The sequence below is a fragment of the Leptodactylus fuscus genome, chromosome 2 (assembly GCF_031893055.1).
Source record: "Leptodactylus fuscus isolate aLepFus1 chromosome 2, aLepFus1.hap2, whole genome shotgun sequence".
Classification (NCBI taxonomy): Eukaryota; Metazoa; Chordata; class Amphibia; order Anura; family Leptodactylidae; genus Leptodactylus; species Leptodactylus fuscus.
In genome coordinates, this window is record NC_134266.1 from 115228215 (window position 1) to 115246128 (window position 17914).

At 42.2% G+C, this 17914-nt stretch overlaps 1 protein-coding gene across 3 annotated transcripts in view; it reads right to left on the reverse strand.

The window, feature by feature from the left end:
• Nucleotides 1–9038: 9038 nt before the first annotated feature.
• The window catches only part of SCMH1 (Scm polycomb group protein homolog 1), a 45409-nt gene continuing 36533 nt past the window's right edge, over nucleotides 9039–17914 (reverse strand). For all 3 annotated transcript variants that reach the window (XM_075264531.1, XM_075264530.1, XM_075264529.1), the window contains 4 exons: nucleotides 17746–17874; nucleotides 16458–16640; nucleotides 13590–13720; nucleotides 9039–9864 (listed from right to left, as the gene is read on the reverse strand). In XM_075264531.1, the coding sequence (XP_075120632.1) occupies nucleotides 9739–9864; nucleotides 13590–13720; nucleotides 16458–16640; nucleotides 17746–17874 (569 nt within the window). In that variant the 3' untranslated portion in view covers nucleotides 9039–9738. The remainder of the gene's footprint in view (nucleotides 9865–13589; nucleotides 13721–16457; nucleotides 16641–17745; nucleotides 17875–17914) is intronic.

Genomic DNA, 17914 nt, shown 5'->3' on the forward strand with positions numbered 1-17914 from the left:
TGATCCCATTATATGTCAGTGGGATACATCAGGAGTACTTTAAACCTGAAAAACAAAACTGAAACTCTTTTACCAGTAACTTGGCTTTCATGATGTACACAGACTTGGGCCTAGTTCACATCTGCGTTTGGGAAGTCCGCATGGGGACACCACCAAACAGACTACTGAATGCATTGGTAAGCATTAGACTATAGACTATAATGGGATCTGTGTGCTTTCCGTGCAGTGTCCACACGAGTCATGCAGACAGGAAAGTAGATTGTGAAGGACTTTATAGCTGTTCATGACTCTGTTTCCTTCATTATGGAGTCTGTCCTAATGGACTCTCAAGGCCGTTACCTCGGTCCTAGTTGTACTATTAATAACATGAGGTATACTCTAGTTACGGTTTACCTTCCTAATAAGTGTCAGCCCTGCTACCGGAAATCTGTCTAAAATTCAGTCATTTTCCACCAGTATTTTGATTATAGGGAGAGACTTTTAACTGCCTTCTTGATAATATCCTTGCTAGTCTAACCTTCAAAAAAAAGTCTCCCTGCTGGATAAGGGTCTGTATGATGTGTGGTGATGCCAGCATGGTGGTGAAAGGGATTATGGTTTTTTTCCTATCCTTCTTCCTACTCTAGAATAGACTTTTTTTTTTTTTTCCTGATTGATAAGCTGGGCCTATAGAAGACTGTCTCCTTTCATATTGGTCTAATTACGTGGACGGATCATGCGCAGGTGTCTCTGGTGCTCCATGAGCAGTTTACCACAGCCTTGTCTTCTCAATGGCAGTTAAAAGAATACTGTATATCCTAGATCAGGGGTGCCCAATACGTCGATCGCGATCTACTGGTAGATCGCAAAGGACGTATGGGTCGATCGCAGGATGCAGGGATCGCCGGTGTCTGCTTGTTCACAGTGCAGGCTGAGAGTCCTCTCCGGACACTGGCAGGCGGGGCTGCTGCAGCCCCAGCCTGCCAGTGTCCAGAGGTAACTCTCTGCCTGCGCTGTGAAGAAGCAGACAGCAGGGATCCCTGGGCAGCCACAGAACGCCGCTGTCTCCTGCTGTCACGATCTGCCTGGCCCTGCCCACAGACACACCCGCCATGCCCACAGGCCCGCCCCAGCCCACCCCTAGTAGATCTTTTGCCTTGGTCAGCTAATAAAGTAGCTCATACGCAGAAAAAGTGTGAGCACCCCTGTCCTAGATCATCCCTCTTATAGTGATCATCGCCGCAGAGCCTTGCAAGAATTAATACACCTACCACTTTGGATCCCCGTATTCTGTGGAACACCCTTAGGGCCTGTTCACTCGGAGTAAACGCGCGTGTATTTTGGCAAAATACACGTGTAAAAATAAGACTCCCATTGACTTCAATGACATTTTTTTTTTTTTACGTGTAAAAAAAAAAAAAGACAAAATACATATATAGTAAAATGTCATTGATGTCAATGGGAGTCTTATTTTTACATGTGTATTTTGCCAAAATACATGCACGTTTTCTCCATGTGAAAGGGCCCTTAAGGCATTTATGTGCAGAGTTCTTATCCAGGCTTGTTCTAGGACCAAGAAGCAACACTTTAAAGACATTGATGCCTTGCTGCATACAATAACTTTGCTCAATTCGGACTTACTACAAAATGTATAACTCACAGGAGGATACTGGGGCCCACCAGCCTTAAACGGCGAATATAGATGGTTTTTTTTAGAGTCTCTCTCTCTCTCTCATCTCTGTATGAGATATACAAAGCCATCTCTTTCCTAAAGCTGTTAACACTTTAAGGACACAACCCAAAAGTGCGTTAAGGACAAGGCCTTGTTTTTCAATGGCAATAACTTTGAAACACTTTAACTTACACAAGTGATTTTGAGATTGTTTTTTCATAACACATTATACTTCATGCTAGAGGTAAACAGTAATCAATATTTCTGAAAATTTTAAAAAAATAGGAAATTTGGAAAAAATTGCAGTTTTCAAAATGTGAAATTCTCTTCTTTTCAGGCAGTCATACCATCCAAATACATATCATATAAATATCTCCCATATCTCTGCTTTATATTGGCATCATCTTTTGATTGTATTTTAATTTATTTTGGACGTTACAAGGCTTACAAGTGTAACAACGATTTTCCAGATTTAAAAGAAAAAATTCCCCAAACTAATTTTTTAGGGACCACTTCAGTTCTGAAAGGCATTATAAAGGCCTGTATAATAGAAACCCCCATAAATCACCCCATTTTCAAAACTGCCCCCTCAAATTATTCAAAACAGCATTTGGGATGTTTGGTAACCCTTTAAGCATTTCATAAGAATAAAAATATGGAGATGAAATTTAGACATTTCATTTTTTTTCACTAATACATTAATTTAGACCTAAAATTAAGACATTCACAAAGGGTTAAAGAAGAAAATGCATCTGACAGTTTGTTATGCAATTTCTCCGGAGCACAGAAATCCCCCACATGTGGGTGTAAACTTATATTTGGGCACACTGCAGCACATGGAAAGGAAGGAGCGACACTGGGCTTTTGAACAGCAGATTTTGATGGAATAGTTTTCAGGTGCCATGTCTCATTCGCAGAGCCCCTAGAGTACCAAAGCAATGGAAGCACCATAAAAATGACCCCATTTTAGAAACTACAATCCTCACAGAATTAATCAAGGGGTATAGTGAGCATTTTGACCGTATAACTGTTTCACAGATTTTACTAACATTGGAATGTGTAAATGAAAAATTACTAAAATGTCACTTTATCCCCAAAGTTTTTATTTTCACAAGGAGTTAAAGGAGTAAAAGCCTCCAACAGTTTGTTAAACAATTTCTCTGTCAATTTAGCCCCAAATGTTTCATTTTCATAAGAGGATAAAGGAGAAAAACCTCCCTAAAGTTTGTTACACAATTTCTCCTGAACACAGAAATGCCCCATATGTGGTTGTAAACTGCTGTATGGGTACGTGGTGGGGCTTAGAACGGAAAGAGCCCCCCATTTTGGAAACTACACCCCTCATAGAATTTATCTAGGGGTAGAGTGAGCATTTTGACCTCACAGCTGTTTCACAGATTTTATTAACGTTGGGACGTAAAAAAGAAAAATTACCCTTTTTTCCCCCAATAAATCATCCATTTAGCGCCATATTTTAAATTTTTTCAAGTAGTTAAAGAATTAAAAACACACCATAGTTTGTTAAACAATTTCTCCTGAACACGGCAATGCCCCATATATGGCCATAATTTGTTGTATGGGTACATGGTGGGGCTCAGAATGGGAACAGCACTGTTTGGCTTTTGGAGGGAAAATGTGGCTGGAATAGTTTTCAGGTGCCATGTCGCATTTGCAGAGCTCTGTATCAATACAGTGGAAACCCCTCAAAAGTGACCTCATTTTAGAAACTACACCCGCCCAGGAATGTATCAAGGGGTATAATAATTTTGAGCCTAAAAAGCTTCCTAAAAATTAATGTACAAAATAAATGAAAATTGAAATTTGTAAAGACATATGCTATTTCAGTGACTTAAATTTTATGGCCACTTTGTGTTGTCAGAGACCTGCACTCCTAAAACTATTAAGGGGCCATCCCGAGGGGTGTAAACTGCTGCTGACACATAGCAGGGCTCAGAAGGGAAGGAGTTCTGCACATTTTAGCTATTGGGGTACAGATTTAGAGGGACTTTCTGGACACCATGTTGTTTTTGCAGAGCCCTGGAGGTGCCAGTAAACTGGAATCCCCCAAGAATTGACCCCATTTTGTAGGGGCAATTTTAGGGTCTTTGCAAATGTGACATGGTGTCCAAAACCCAGCAATCTAAATCTCCACTCAAAAAGCACATATTACTCCTTCACATCTGCGCCCTGCTGTGTACCCAAATGGCAGTGTATGCCCACATGTATGACGCTGGTATACCCAGGATAACGTACGTAATGTTATATATGGGTATAAACTGCTGTTTGGGCACAGAAGGGAAGGGGCGCTATTTTGGTTTTTGGAGCACAGTTTGGTTTTAGAGCATCATGCCACTTTTGCAAAGCTCCTGAATTGCAAATAAAGTAGAATCTGCACACATCACCCCATTTTGGACACTACCCCACTGAAGGGATTTAGCAAGTGGCGCAGCAACCATTTTTAACCCTTGAGTGTTGCATTTATTTAGTTTACATAAAAGAATACACAGCTGATATGAAAAGTCAAGCATGAAATTTTTCCAGAGATTCGCCATTTTAGTGCCCGATATGTTGTGCCCGACTTATGTCAGCGGTGACACTCCAAAAACTGGTAAGTGGGTATCCCGGGCACAACAGCTTTTAGAGCGTTCATCTCTGATACAAGGCTGGCACAACATATTATGCACTGAAATTATGTATTTCTGGAAAAATTGTCATTTTCACCTTTCACAATCAGCTTTGTATTCATTTATGGATAATAAGTTATAGCAAAACTTAGGGGTTAAAAATGCTCTCTGTACCCCTGGAGAAATCCTTCAGGGTTGTAGTTTCCAAAATAACGTCTCATATCAGGGGATTCCACTTTACTGGCATTTCAGCTCTGCAAAAGTGTCATGGCATCCAAAAACCAAACCATCTGTGCTCCAAAAACCCAATAACCCTTCTTCCCTTCTGTGTCCGGCTGTGCCCTAATATCAGTTTATACCACGTATGACATTACGTCCGTTATCCTGGGTACACCAGTGTCATACATGTGGCATAAACTGCAGTTTGGGCACACAGCAGGGCGCAGAAGGGAAGGAGCGCAATGCGGCTTTTGGAGTACAGATTTGAATATTTGGCCGCCATGTCATGTTTGTAGAGCCTGTAAGGTACCAGAAAAGTGGATTCCCCAAAGGAGTGACCTCATTTTAAAAACTGCACCCCTCAAACAATTTATCAGGGGTATAGAGAGCATTAGGGCTCGTTCACACAAGCACAGAGGGGGCGGATTATGGCGCGGAATCCACGTCATAATCCGCCCACTCACAATGGTGATCTATGGAGACTGGTAGCGTTCGATAGCGGAAAAAAGAAGCAACATGACCTTTCATGAGGAGGATTCTGCCTCAGGAAGTCAATACAAGTGAATGTAAGGTGTAAACCGCGTCAAAAACCACAACTCTGTTTTTTAAGGTCCATTCACTGTCCGGGAGGGGAAAACCGCCTAACGTTTTTTGATGTGGTGTTTACCAAAAACCGCTCCAAAAACCGCTTCAGGAATAATAATAATTCCTGAAGCGTTTTTTTTCCGGACCAAATTACGCCACATGGTATTCACGTGTGAACTAACCCTTAGTATCCCAGACGTGAATGCACAAACGGAGGGTGAAGAGTGAATATGTAAACTGTGTGGAGTACAAATTTCATACTATATCCCAGTAGTTCCTATGATTGGGGGAGTCACTTAAGGTGTCCCCTGATATACGCTCGCACAGCTTATATATTCTCTTTTTGCCGCAGCTAGTTTTGTTATAATGATTTGGCAATTTGGGGTTTTTTTGTGTTCACATTGTGCAAGCTATATTTTCTTTATTTTTCTGGTGATGTGGCCATTTGAGGGCTGGTTGTTTGCAGGATGAGATGCATTCTGTAACGACACCATTTTTGGATGACTACAACTTATTGAATACATTTTATTAACTCATTCTTGCTGGATTTGGATTTAAAAAAAAAAAAAAAAAAATCCTGCCATTGCATATTACCTTTTAAAGGGATCCTACCATAGAAACCCTTTTTTTATGAGTATCACGGCGGAATAGCCTTAAAGGGATTCTACCATTAAACTACCTTTTTTTCTAATTACCACGTCGGAATAGCCTTAAGAAAGGCTATTCGTCTCCTACCTTTAGACGTGGTCTCCGCCGTGCCGTTCCGTAGAAATACCGGTTTTAACCGGTATGCAAATGAGCTCTCCGAAAGGTCGATGAGCGCATCCCCATTGCTGCCTGAGAGCTCTTTCCTGCGCCGCCTCCTTGTTCTGCAGCAACTCCGCCTCTTCTGGCTTCTCTTGCACTTGTAGTTCTATACAGGAGCATAGAGAGGCCACCCCAAAATGGCGGCCATTTTTGGGTAGCCGCTGTTGCAGTTCAATACAGGAGCCGGCCAGCGGCCATTTTGGGGTAGCCGCTCTTGCAGTTCAATACAGGAGCTGGCCGGCGGCCATTTTGGGGTGGCCTCTCTATGCTGCTGTATAGAACTACAAGAGCAAGAGAAGCCAGAAGAGGCGGAGTTGCTGCAGAAGAAGGAGGCGGCGCAGGAAAGAGCTCTGGGCAGCAATGGGGACGCGCTCATCGGTGTTTCAGCGCTGGGGCCCGCCTTCATTGCTGCGGAGAGCTCATTTGCATACCGGTTAAAAACGGTATTTTTACGTAAGGGCGCGGCGGAGACCACGTCTAAAGGTAGGAGACGAATAGCCTTTCTTAAGACTATTCCGACGTGTTCATTAGAAAAAAAGGTAGTTTAATGGTAGAATCCCTTTAAGAAAGGTTATTCTTCTCCTACCTTTCGTTGTCTTCTCCACAGCGCCATTCCGTAGCAATCCCAGTTCTTGTCGATATGCAAATGAGTTCTCTTGCAGCACTGGGAGTGGGGCCTCAGCGCTCAATCAGCACTAGGGGCGTCCCCAATGCTGGGAGAGAACTTTCTCTAGCGCTGCCTCCATCTTCGTCAGCAGCGTCTTCCTCAACCTCTTCTTCCGGCGCAGGTTTCCGACTTCTAGGCCTCGGGCAGAGCAGACTGCGTGTGGGCATGCACAGTCTGCTCTGTCCAAGGCCTAGAAGTTGGAAACCTGCACCAGAAGAAGAGGATGAAGAAGATGCTGCTGACGAAGATGGAGGTGGCGCTGTAGAGAGTTCTCTCGCAGCATTGGGGACACCCCCAGTGCTGTGCTGACATATGTGCATAGATATAAGCCCACTTACTTAACTGGAGAGGGCTGTAGGAAAAAAAAATTCTATACTTGGCGCAATTATTTGTGAGCAGTTTCTATTATTGTGGCTCATCCCCAATTTAAGTAAATGAGACTGATGGACACAAGCCATGTACAGTATAAGAGTGGTGCCTTTTTTTAGGAAACACAGACCCTTGTTTTTAATCCCAGACAAGCCCTTGAAGTAGTGTTATCCTAGACTTCCGGTTTCACAGTTCAACTGCACAGGAAATAGAGAGAACCCTGACATTAGGTTTGGTTTTCCTTTTGGTACTTTTCCATAAGAACCGATAACTGATTTTAACCCCCTTCCTTTTTCCATCACAAATTTGTGATATTTTGCACAACACTGGCCATTTGACACTACCCTAGTCTTACCAGGAAATGGTAACATGTACCAATATGCTTAGAGGAAACCTTTGTATGGGAGAAATGAAATATATATGGAAACTCACTAGGATAGCCAGGTTTTGTTTATGGAAGGCCTGTCAGCTTTCATGTCATATCTGTTTTAGAAGATATGTATTTGTCATACATGTAACATTGCTGGATTCCTTTCACAGAACTCTACATTGTACTAATCCTGTTCCTGGAAATGAATGAATAAAATGACAACTAGATGCCACCATTCACCTTAAAGCATCTGTGATGACTATCAGAATATGTAGGGACACACCTATTGATACGGCAATGTCCTGTTTATTCATACATTTCCAAGAAAGTACTGAGCTCTAGAATTTTTATTATATGGGGAGTACACCTCATTTCTAAGGAGTCCTTCTTGATCAACACTGACTATCCTATAGAGTTTCCATGCATAAATGTAGGATCTTTATCATGAACCAATTTAACCTATTAAAAGGGCTCACCTTCACAACCATTTTAAGTATATCTAAAAGGAATAATGAAATAACTGCAAATAGTCAGAATTAAAAACCTCATTTCATCTGGGGTCTGCAACTCCCAGGCAACTACTTGTGTCCACTGTAACAGACTACATACCCTGTGTAGTGGGAACCTGCAGTCAAATGCTTTCCCATCTGCCCTTTCATTTCACCAACATACATTTGAAAGATTAATAGTGGACATAAAGATGTTAAAGGGATTCTATCATTAGAATCCCTTTTTTAGCTAAACCCACGTCAGAATAGCCTTAAAGAGGACCTTTCACCATATCTGGGCACATGCAGTGTTATATACTGCCAGAAAGCTGATAGTGCGCTGAATTCAGCGCACTGTCGGCTTTCCCGATCTGTGCCCGGTGTGAAGAGCTTACGGTCCGGTACCGTAGCTCTTCTATGGTCAGAAGGGCGTTTCTGACCATTAGCCAGAGACGTCCTTCTGCCTCGCGGCGCCAATCGCGCTGTGCTGTGGAGCGGGGAGGAACGCCCCCTCCCTCTCCTGATAATGCTCGTCGATAACAGCTCGATAACGAGCTGTGTGAGCAGAGGGAGGGGGCGTTCCTCCCGGCTCCACAGTACAGCGCGATTGGCGCCGCGAGGCAGAAGGACGTCTCTGGCTAATGGTCAGAAACGCCCTTCTGACCATAGAAGAGCTACGGTACTGGACCGTAAGCTCTTCACACCGGGCACAGATCGGGAAAGCCGACAGTGCGCTGAATTCAGCGCACTGTCAGCTTTCTGGCAGTATATAACACTGCATGTGCCCAGATATGGTGAAAGGTCCTCTTTAATAAAGGCAATACTTCCCCTACCTTTAGAAGTCTTCTCCGCAACGCCGTTCGGTATATATTTCTGGTTTCTTCATTATGCTAATGAGTCTTCTCACAGCACTGGGGGCGCTGGAGAGTTTTCTTGCAGAACAGGGGATGCCCTCATGGCTGTTTGAGCACTGGGGAACATCCACAGTGCTGCGAGAAGACTCATTACCATAATGAAACCATAATGAAACCAGGAATATATACCAAACGGCAGCACAGAGACTTCTAAAGGTAGGGGAAGAATAGCCTTTCTTAAAGCTATTCCGACACAGGTTTAGCTAACACCAGGATTCTAATGATAGAATCCCTTTAATATGACTCTGGGATCAGATTGCATAGGGTTTATAGTCTTCTTTTCACACATAACAGAAGCTTAAAAAGAGATTTTTCAGTGAGCCTATCTGCAAAGTAGCTCCAGTTTTTATTTTGTCTGCAATAGGAGAATTAAAAGATATTGGTTGTGAATGTGGGCATAGCCTTTATCACTAAACAGGTGGTTTTCCTGAAATCTGCAGTCCTTTTGTGGTTTCCTTGCTGGCAAGAGATGCAGAGTAAAACAGAAAGGTATTTATGAGCAAAGCCTGGGCAGGGTTGTTGCATTTATTATTAATATAATTTTGGTATTAGAAATTGGAAGCCACCTATATTCCCAATGTACAAGATTATATACAGCAGATTCCAAGTAACTCCAACCAGTCATCAGATTGCAAGCTTTTGTGGCCAATAATTCATTGTGCCTCTTTTATTCTACAAGGTACAGCGCTGTGTGCACTGCCAGTGCTATATAAGATAAGAAAAGTATTGTTTGGATTAATTCAAAGTACATAAGGGAGTAGGGGAACCTACAGCCCAATTAAAACGTAATGCCTTCATCTTCCCTCTCCCCTTATTGTGAAATATCAAGGACAAGTTCACATATTGGAGGAACTTCTCAAAGATAGGAAACATTTCAAATGTCAGTGACAAACATAAAGCCCCAGTGTGGGGTCAGGGATTTGAGTCGAATTCCTCTCATGGTAACTTCTTTTTCTGCAAAGATTGCCAAGAAAAGCAATCCAATGCATGAGTCCGCTGCATGAACATTTACAGGGTCTTTGACAACTGGACAAGAGGTCTTGGTCAGAACTTCCCTTGCTTCAGTTTATCTATGTGGTGAGACAACTTTAGAGCAGGACCCAACTTTAGACCCATATATTTCATCATGACATCACTTCTCAGCAGGAGCAAGGCTTTCCCATCAATTTCCTGTAAGAAATAAACAGATGATAAAATATAATTTGATAATCTATTATGCATATTAGCTTGTAATATGATTCATAACACATTGTTGTCAAGGCACCTGATCTGTTATCTGATCCAGGATGGATGATGTCATTCAGTGCTCTCTGGAAGAGAGGGGGGCTGAGTTCTCTGGATTATCAGGGCAATAAGATCAGCTAACTGCAGTTTGCTGAGAATGACTCTGATAGTGTCTGTTATCGCTCTATACATATACAAGTATAACATTGAGTTCCCTGAAAGTCTGACACACAAAGGATTAGTTTGATTGATTTGCCAAGGAAGGTTTCAAATGTAGTTCTTGGAGTGGACAATGAGCTACCAAATGATCTTAAGTGGTCTAAGTTGAAAGAATGGTGCCATATCAAGGTGTGTTTGCTAGTGTTCTCTGTATGGTATCAGCAATATGTATAGTTAGCACTGAGGATTAGTTACAACTGTGGGAACAGTCGACTTATTAAGGAAACCAGTGGGGAAAGGTGAACGGTCCTTTGCTCAAACCAGTGCTGGACTATGACTGATATTCTGCCTCACCATTTTAAAGAGGACCTTTCACCACCTCCATCAATTCAAGATCTTAGCATCTGTTAATAGATGCTGCTCCACTACTTCCAGCGCAGTTGGAATTTTTTCTTTAGCCCCCAGCATTCCTGATCACTATGCAGTTATTTTTGGTGCCTGATGTGCTATTTCAGTTCTGTAGTGTCATTATTTTAGTGTCAGGCAGGGGGTGTTTCAGAGCACCAATCAGATTCTGCCAGTGGCAGAGCTCAAAATCACACCCCTTGTCTGCTCCAACCTGTGACCGCCCTCCTGACAGTATGGAACCTAAATAATCAGGCACCAAAACTAACAGCATTGATTGCTTGGGAATGAAGGGAGCTAGAGAAATAATTCCAACTGTGCCAGAATCAGTAGAGCCTATTATTTCATGTAAAGAGCTGGAGCTGTTGGAGTTGGAGAATGGTCCTCTTTAAAGAATAGAGACCCATTTGTTGTCTTGTAAATATTATTGCGGACTGTTTTTTTTTTTTTTTTTTTACATAAGATAAAACCCAAAATACTGTACGTCTATGTTCACATCTGCTTTGCATGCAGGACTTTTCATTCCAGTGAACATATGGGATATTTGACAGCCCACATTAAGTAAATAAAGTCTATCTGGAAGAACGAAAAAGGTAGTCGGGGGGTCTGGAAATAGGTCCCAGAAGACAGACAAGTAGAGCACCGGCAAAAAAAAAGTGCCCCGAGCGAGAAAAAAAAGGGGAGTGCGATGAGTGTGGCCTAAAGACCTAAGTGAGAACATCTGCCACTTACGGACACTAAGCTAAAACTGGTTATCATATTTTCTGTGAAGAGGTGGGGCCAACATTTTTTTCTATTCCTAGTGTCAGCCTCCAAGGGGCCAGGGCTATACCCATGGTGTTGTGTTCCTCAATGTTAAGTAAGTGAAGCCAATTTTTTGTGTTGCATTCCTGGGTTTGGCTCAAAAAAAGCACAATAAAATGTACAACAAAAAAAGCTGATTTTCTACAATATGGGGCCTCAGTCTAAGACAGTTCTGTGAGCAGAATTTTATGTACACATGTATTTGAAAATTGCTCGACTTCCAAGGATATAAGAGAGTCAACAAGATTAGAAAGTGAACAAGGGAACCGGTAGTTTCCTTCTCTCCTAACCATGGGCAGTATGAAATATTGACAGGCTCCCCGATTACAAAGAACTATCTTTCACTCTGCAAAGTGTAATACATATGCCCTAGCAGCAGGGGAGTAACTACCGGCGTCGCAGCTGCCACATGGCCTGGGACATTAGGGGCCCAGCGACAGCCGATACCGCAGCTTTTTTTTTCCTACTAGGCTGTTAGCGGCTAGAGTTACTTCAGACAATAACATGCCCTAATTACTTTCCAATCCTGGCAGGGGCCGGGATCGGTAAGTGACGCTGCAGGACCTACAAACACTAATATTATACTATTATAATGATCGGAGGCCCAGGAGAGGTAACAGAACATAAAAAACACTGTTACTTACCTATTCGGGCTCCAGACAGGCCTCGGGCCTACTTGTGTGACTACTCTGATGTCACATGACCGGGGCCTGAGTCATGTGACGTCCTGGACGTCATTGAAGATGGCTGACACCACCAGGGAGTGCAGCGGAGCCAGGGAGAGGTAAGCAACATTGTTTTTCATATTGATATCCCCCCTGGGTCTCTGATTATTATACTCTGGGGTCTGAAAAGAGTATAATCATTGTTCATGGGTGTCCACAGTGGGGCATAATACTGTGTGCAGGGGCCATTATGGGGCATAATAGTGCGCGCAGGAATGTGGGTGAATGGGGATCGGTCGGTCGGGGTCTTTGGAGTCGGTCGAAGGGGGGCCCCATGTCAAAAGTTCGCCACGGGGCCCCGCCATTCATAGTTACGCCACTGCCTAGCAGGGCATATGGTTGAATCCCAATGGTGTATCCCACTTAATATGCAGACATCTCTGGGAGATCTGGATCTTCTAGAAATTACCTGGCTTCAATGGACACCAAGTAATGCTACATTTTGTCTTCTGCTTCCCACTATTGTTAGGTAGTTCTCTGCCCTGGCCTATTTAGAGGTCCAGTACAGAAATCTCTCTCTCTCTCTTATGCCTAAATAAAGCATATGAATAGGGGCTGGTCTGATGGGATAACTCGTTTAACTATGATGGTGGTGAAAAGGCTATATAAACCCCACAGGTAGACCCAAACATGGATTTTGACATGGTGAACAGCCTGACCTATTTTTTTTCCTAGTGCATGACCAGCCATTTGAGAGTGTTCTCTTTGGAGAGATCCAGTTGTAGACTTTTGCTTAATGCATGACACATTTTCTTGCATCCCTTTCACGCCCTGTACAATTTTCATACCTTTGACAACCACAGATATCTCTTCTGTTGTACCAGTGCAGCATATACTGGGGCTATCCTCCCTGAGTCCTCTGCCTTGTAGGTGGCTTAAAGGGAGGTTAGGGTCATCTGAATCGAACAGTGTTTTCCACTCATGAACAGTGCTTTCATTACCAAGGTTTTTGTCAATATGGAAAAGAGCTCTTTGGAACAGAGAGGGCATTTCTGCTTACCTATTTGGAGTAACAGCAATACCCTCGTTGCTCCAAAGACTTCCTCTGTATCTTAACAAAACACCAACATCTTAACAATGGAGGCACCAATTTACATGGTTACGGTCACCTGAATCAAACTACTGTGTTTCCCTGAAAGTAAGACATCCCCCAAATATAAGACCTATAGCAATTTCTTAGAAACTAAGAAATATAAGGCCTCCCCTGAAAATAAGACCTAGCGGTCTAGCAGTCATTGCTACAGCTGTCACAACATCACACTGCCCCCTGGCACTCCCTCCGCTGCACTGTATCTACTGTCCCTGCTGCTGTGGGATCAGCAGCTGCTGTTGTCTCCAGGTGCATGCTGGGTTCTGATGACAGACTCCCTTTAACAGCCACCTTCAGAGGCGACAACAGCACTCCTTGCCCCCTCATTCTGTACCTTCCTTGACAGAACCAAATACCTTTGTGTACGTATTAGAGTATAAGGCAATATACAGCAGTTTCTATATAATACATGATATTCTTAGAAAATACTATAGTGTACTGTCTTCTAGTGTAGCTTAAAATCCTGAGTGAACGATCACAAGACTTACATGTTTACGAAAAAGCTCAGCATGCGATCCTAGCTGTGGATCAGCTTCTCTGACAAACTGCATTACATCTTCCATGTTCCATAAAGATGGGTCACGGGATCCTGGCCGACCATTTGCGCACCTCTCAGATTCTGTTTACAAAAGGTGAAATAAAAAGAGTAAATCATCCTAAAAAAACTACAATTAGGAGGTGAAAGGGGATAAAAGGGGCTTTGCTTATTTTTAGCATCTGTTATATCATTATTACTTTTTGCTGTTTGCTTTTACAGAGTGATTTCAAGGCAGGTTTGCCAACCCTCAGTGAACTAATAAATCTACTTTATTTCAGTATCCAGAAAAATATTAGTTATAGAACACCAAGATACTCCACAGTACATAAGGCTTACAATCTAAATTCCCCATCAGTATTTGTATGTTTCTCCTATGTCGGGGCTTCCTTTTATATCTTTCTCAGCATATGTGTGTCTACTACTTCTGAAATATTTACTGTGTATTATCCTGTATCTGTATTACTATGCAGCTGAAACATACTGAAATTTCCCCACTGTGGGACTATTAAAGGATTATCTTATCTTATCTTATACTCTACACAGATAGTGTCCTGGGTCACATTCAAACCTAGAACTCCAGCATTGCAAAGCAACAGTGCTAACCACTGAGCCACCGCTCTGCCTGTTTTTTGTTTTGTTTTTTTTTGCTTTCTTATAAGCTGGAAAAACTAGTTCAGATCATTGTTATTGGAAATCTCATTACTATGAGGGTCACAGTAAATGCTCATATTAGAACTCTGAGCATTAAATATATACAGTACATGCTCTTTCAATATGGATTTCTAATTTATCTATAGAATACTGTATGACTCTCTAACTTTAAAAAAAAAAAAATTTTGAGAAAAAAATATTAGCAACTAATTCTGTGACCCCCAAAATACCACTGTCACACACTAGGGTACAGAGATCACACAGTAAGCAGCACTCAGTATTACATGCCATCTATTGCACTCTATTTTCCTTACAATACTGAGCAATATAGAACAGGCAGTAGTGACTGCGCTACAATTTCATATTGCAGACTGAAATACGCAAGCACATCATTTGCATATCATTTAAAGAGGACTTAACACCTGCAATACCTTTAGGTCTTAGCATCTATTAATACTGCACTGGTTTTGATGCAGTTGGAATTTTTCTCTAGCCTCCACCATTCCTGAGCAATTGATGCAGTTAGTTTAGGTACCTGATATGCTACTTACTGTCAGCTGGGCAGTGTCAGGCAGCGGGAAAGGGGTCATGATTCATAGCTCCAATCAATGGTGGACAGCGTCAGAGCTCAGAATCACACCACCTGTCTTTTCCTGCCTGACACCGCCCACCTGACAGTACAGATCCAAAAGAGCACGAGACAACAAAACTAACAGCACTTTTATTTATTTTTTTTCCCTTGCTGCGCACACTGAATACAGACAGCAGTATCATGCAAGCTGAGAAGTCTGCCTCATCCCTCTCGGCCCAGTGCTGCCTGCCTACATGGATAACACTACATATATGTTTTGTTTTTGTATCCATTCTGTCTCCATACCTGTGTATTATCGTTCCTAAACAGCACTGAAGCTGCTGGAGAATGGAAGACATGGTGATAGGCATTCCATGTATACAAATCTTGAAAACCGAAAATTACAGACTCTCTCAGATTTATCAGAGGCTTTATATAGTCAGCTTTATGTTTCTGTATATTTACTTATTTTTCTTGTCTATTAAAGGATGGCGCTATAACAGTTTTATCTGTTCAAATTGTAAGTTCTAGTTTTGCTGATTTGTGATAACTAAAATGCCCAAAGCAGCCATATAACTGTTGACGGAGCACTTGTTTTACTGACAGCTACTTCTGCTGACTCCACCACATATACACACACACACACACACACACACACACACACACACACATTCTTGGCTTGGTAAAGCATGCATTCCTCTTCAGTGTAAAGATGGGGATAGGTAGCTGTTAGTCACTTCTGGCAGTGGCTTGCAAGTGAAAACAATTGGGAATATTGAATTTCACTCTTGGATGTCATGTTGGACTTCAGTTGTTAGGGGACAGTTAGGACACCTCTTATGCCAAAAATATGACTATGACAATGAAGAAATTGGCAAAAGGCCTCTGCGCTGTTATGCATCTTCCAAGCTTGGAGATTCACAGAATTAGTACAGATGGTTTGCAGGCTTACTGCAGAAGAGTGGAAAGTCCATTCCAAGATATTAACTACATCTTTGTTACTGGCGTCTCTTCTGCTATACATGCATTATAATAGCTCAGAATCTTTACGGTAACACATTTCCTTTAGCATTGTGTCATATTTCCAGTGATAGGAATCTCTAAGGGCTCGTTCACACGGGGGGCGGATATTGGCACCAAGAGTGATGCGGGGAGCCGCGTCACTCTCAGGTCAAAACCTGCCTGCCACGACCGCCACAGTTGCGGCTTCCCTCTTTGGAGTCAGCTCAAATGAATGGGCCAACTCCGGAGGTTGCTGCCACCAGGCAGAAGCCACGGCTCAGTGAGCTGCGGAATCAGCCTGAAGAATGGGCAGTTTGCTTCTTTTTTCCTCTATCGGCAACATGCCACTAGTGGAAAAAAGAACGCTAGTTATCTCCATAGACCACCATTGTATGAAGGCGGATTTTGAGGCGAAATCCGCTATTAAAATCTGCCTCCTTGCGCCCGTGTGAACTAGCCCTAAAGAATGCTAAAAGGATTACTTCTCTAAGACAGTAATATTCCATGTATCATCTTAAGGCAAAGGTCATAGAGGGAGATTGACCCTAACAATGAGATACTATTAACTTTTCATACCTTAATTTTGGTACTCACCCCCTGAGCTTAACCGGCGTACAGTTCCTTGGGATAGGCTGCCAGGCTGGTGGTGATTCCTAAAGGAAGGAGGCCGATATTCCTTAGAGACTCTACATGTGTTTGGGCTACTAGGAGATTCTGCTGGACCCAGACGCTGCTCCATTGACCCTGGAAGTCCAGCATCATTCAGGAATGTTTCTCCTGTAGTCATACAAGGATTTAAAGAATAAAAAAACAAAAAACAACCACATTCGAACGTTACTAGAGATTTTTTTTTTCTTTGATGTTTAAGTACACGACTTAACTTAGGTCTTAGAGACACAGTAATTGTTTTCTCATGCCCACTTTCAGAAAGTTAGAACTTTATTTTTCTGTTGAAGTAGCTGTAAGAGGTTTATTTTTTTGAAGGATGATTTATATTTTAATAGTGATAAGGTCATAGTCACGTTTATGACTAGTTGAACAATAATCTCGGGTAACTGTCGTCGTCCTAATTAATTAGGCTGAGCGCCAGGCGGTCAAGAAATCACACCACTCTATGTACTGGTATTCATTCTTCTCTCAGCAAAAATGTATTCTGACGCACTTTTTATTGAGACCACGGAGTTAAATAGTATCAGAGAAAGGAAGTGATATAACAACAACGCAAGTTTTCATATACATTCCTGATTGGTATGGTACATCTCAATCGAACAGAAAAAGTTTAAGCAGTGCCATATATAGCCAGCTACTCCCGGTCCTGCTTGGTAACCTTGGGGAGCTGTCTTGTGGCAGCAAGCCAAGCATTTGTTTTTCTTGCACCCATCTTGGATACAGGCGCCATCTTATCATATAACATTATAGCAGTTTCAAGTATAAGCAACTATATCTAGCATTCAGCTTTAAAGAATAACAATGTTTTTTATGCATTACATGATTATAAAATTCACAATAGCACCATTTTGAGGTGCATAAAATGATTGAATAACTTATATTAATTTTTGGAGGATGTGTAGCAGCAATTTTACTATCATTTTTTTGGCTTTCACTTTTACAGAATTTACTGTGTGTCATAAGAACTATGTAAATTTTATTCAGCCAGCCCGATGATAGGCTATCATACATGGCTACCATAGCGATCCATCAGTATCCTGCAGTCACTTTGTGAGAGTTCTAATTTGCTTACAGTATTTATTGAGGCATATGGGGGAGTAAATGGCCAGGATCAGAGTGGCGATCCTGGCCATTGTAGCAGGGTGTCAACTACAGAGACACGAGTACAGGAAAATAAGTAGAGGAACAAAACAGTATAGTTTTCTGAGCTTACCTTCTGATGCATGGCAATCATTCTTTGGTACTTTGGGACAAACGGGAGCAATGTATGGAGGTATTTCTTGAGAGTATCTCTTGGATCCTCTGCCAGGGCCATGGAGACTACCTTCAAAATTGCACCTTTCTAAGAATAGGAAAAGTGTTAACAGCTCGGTACAAAAACA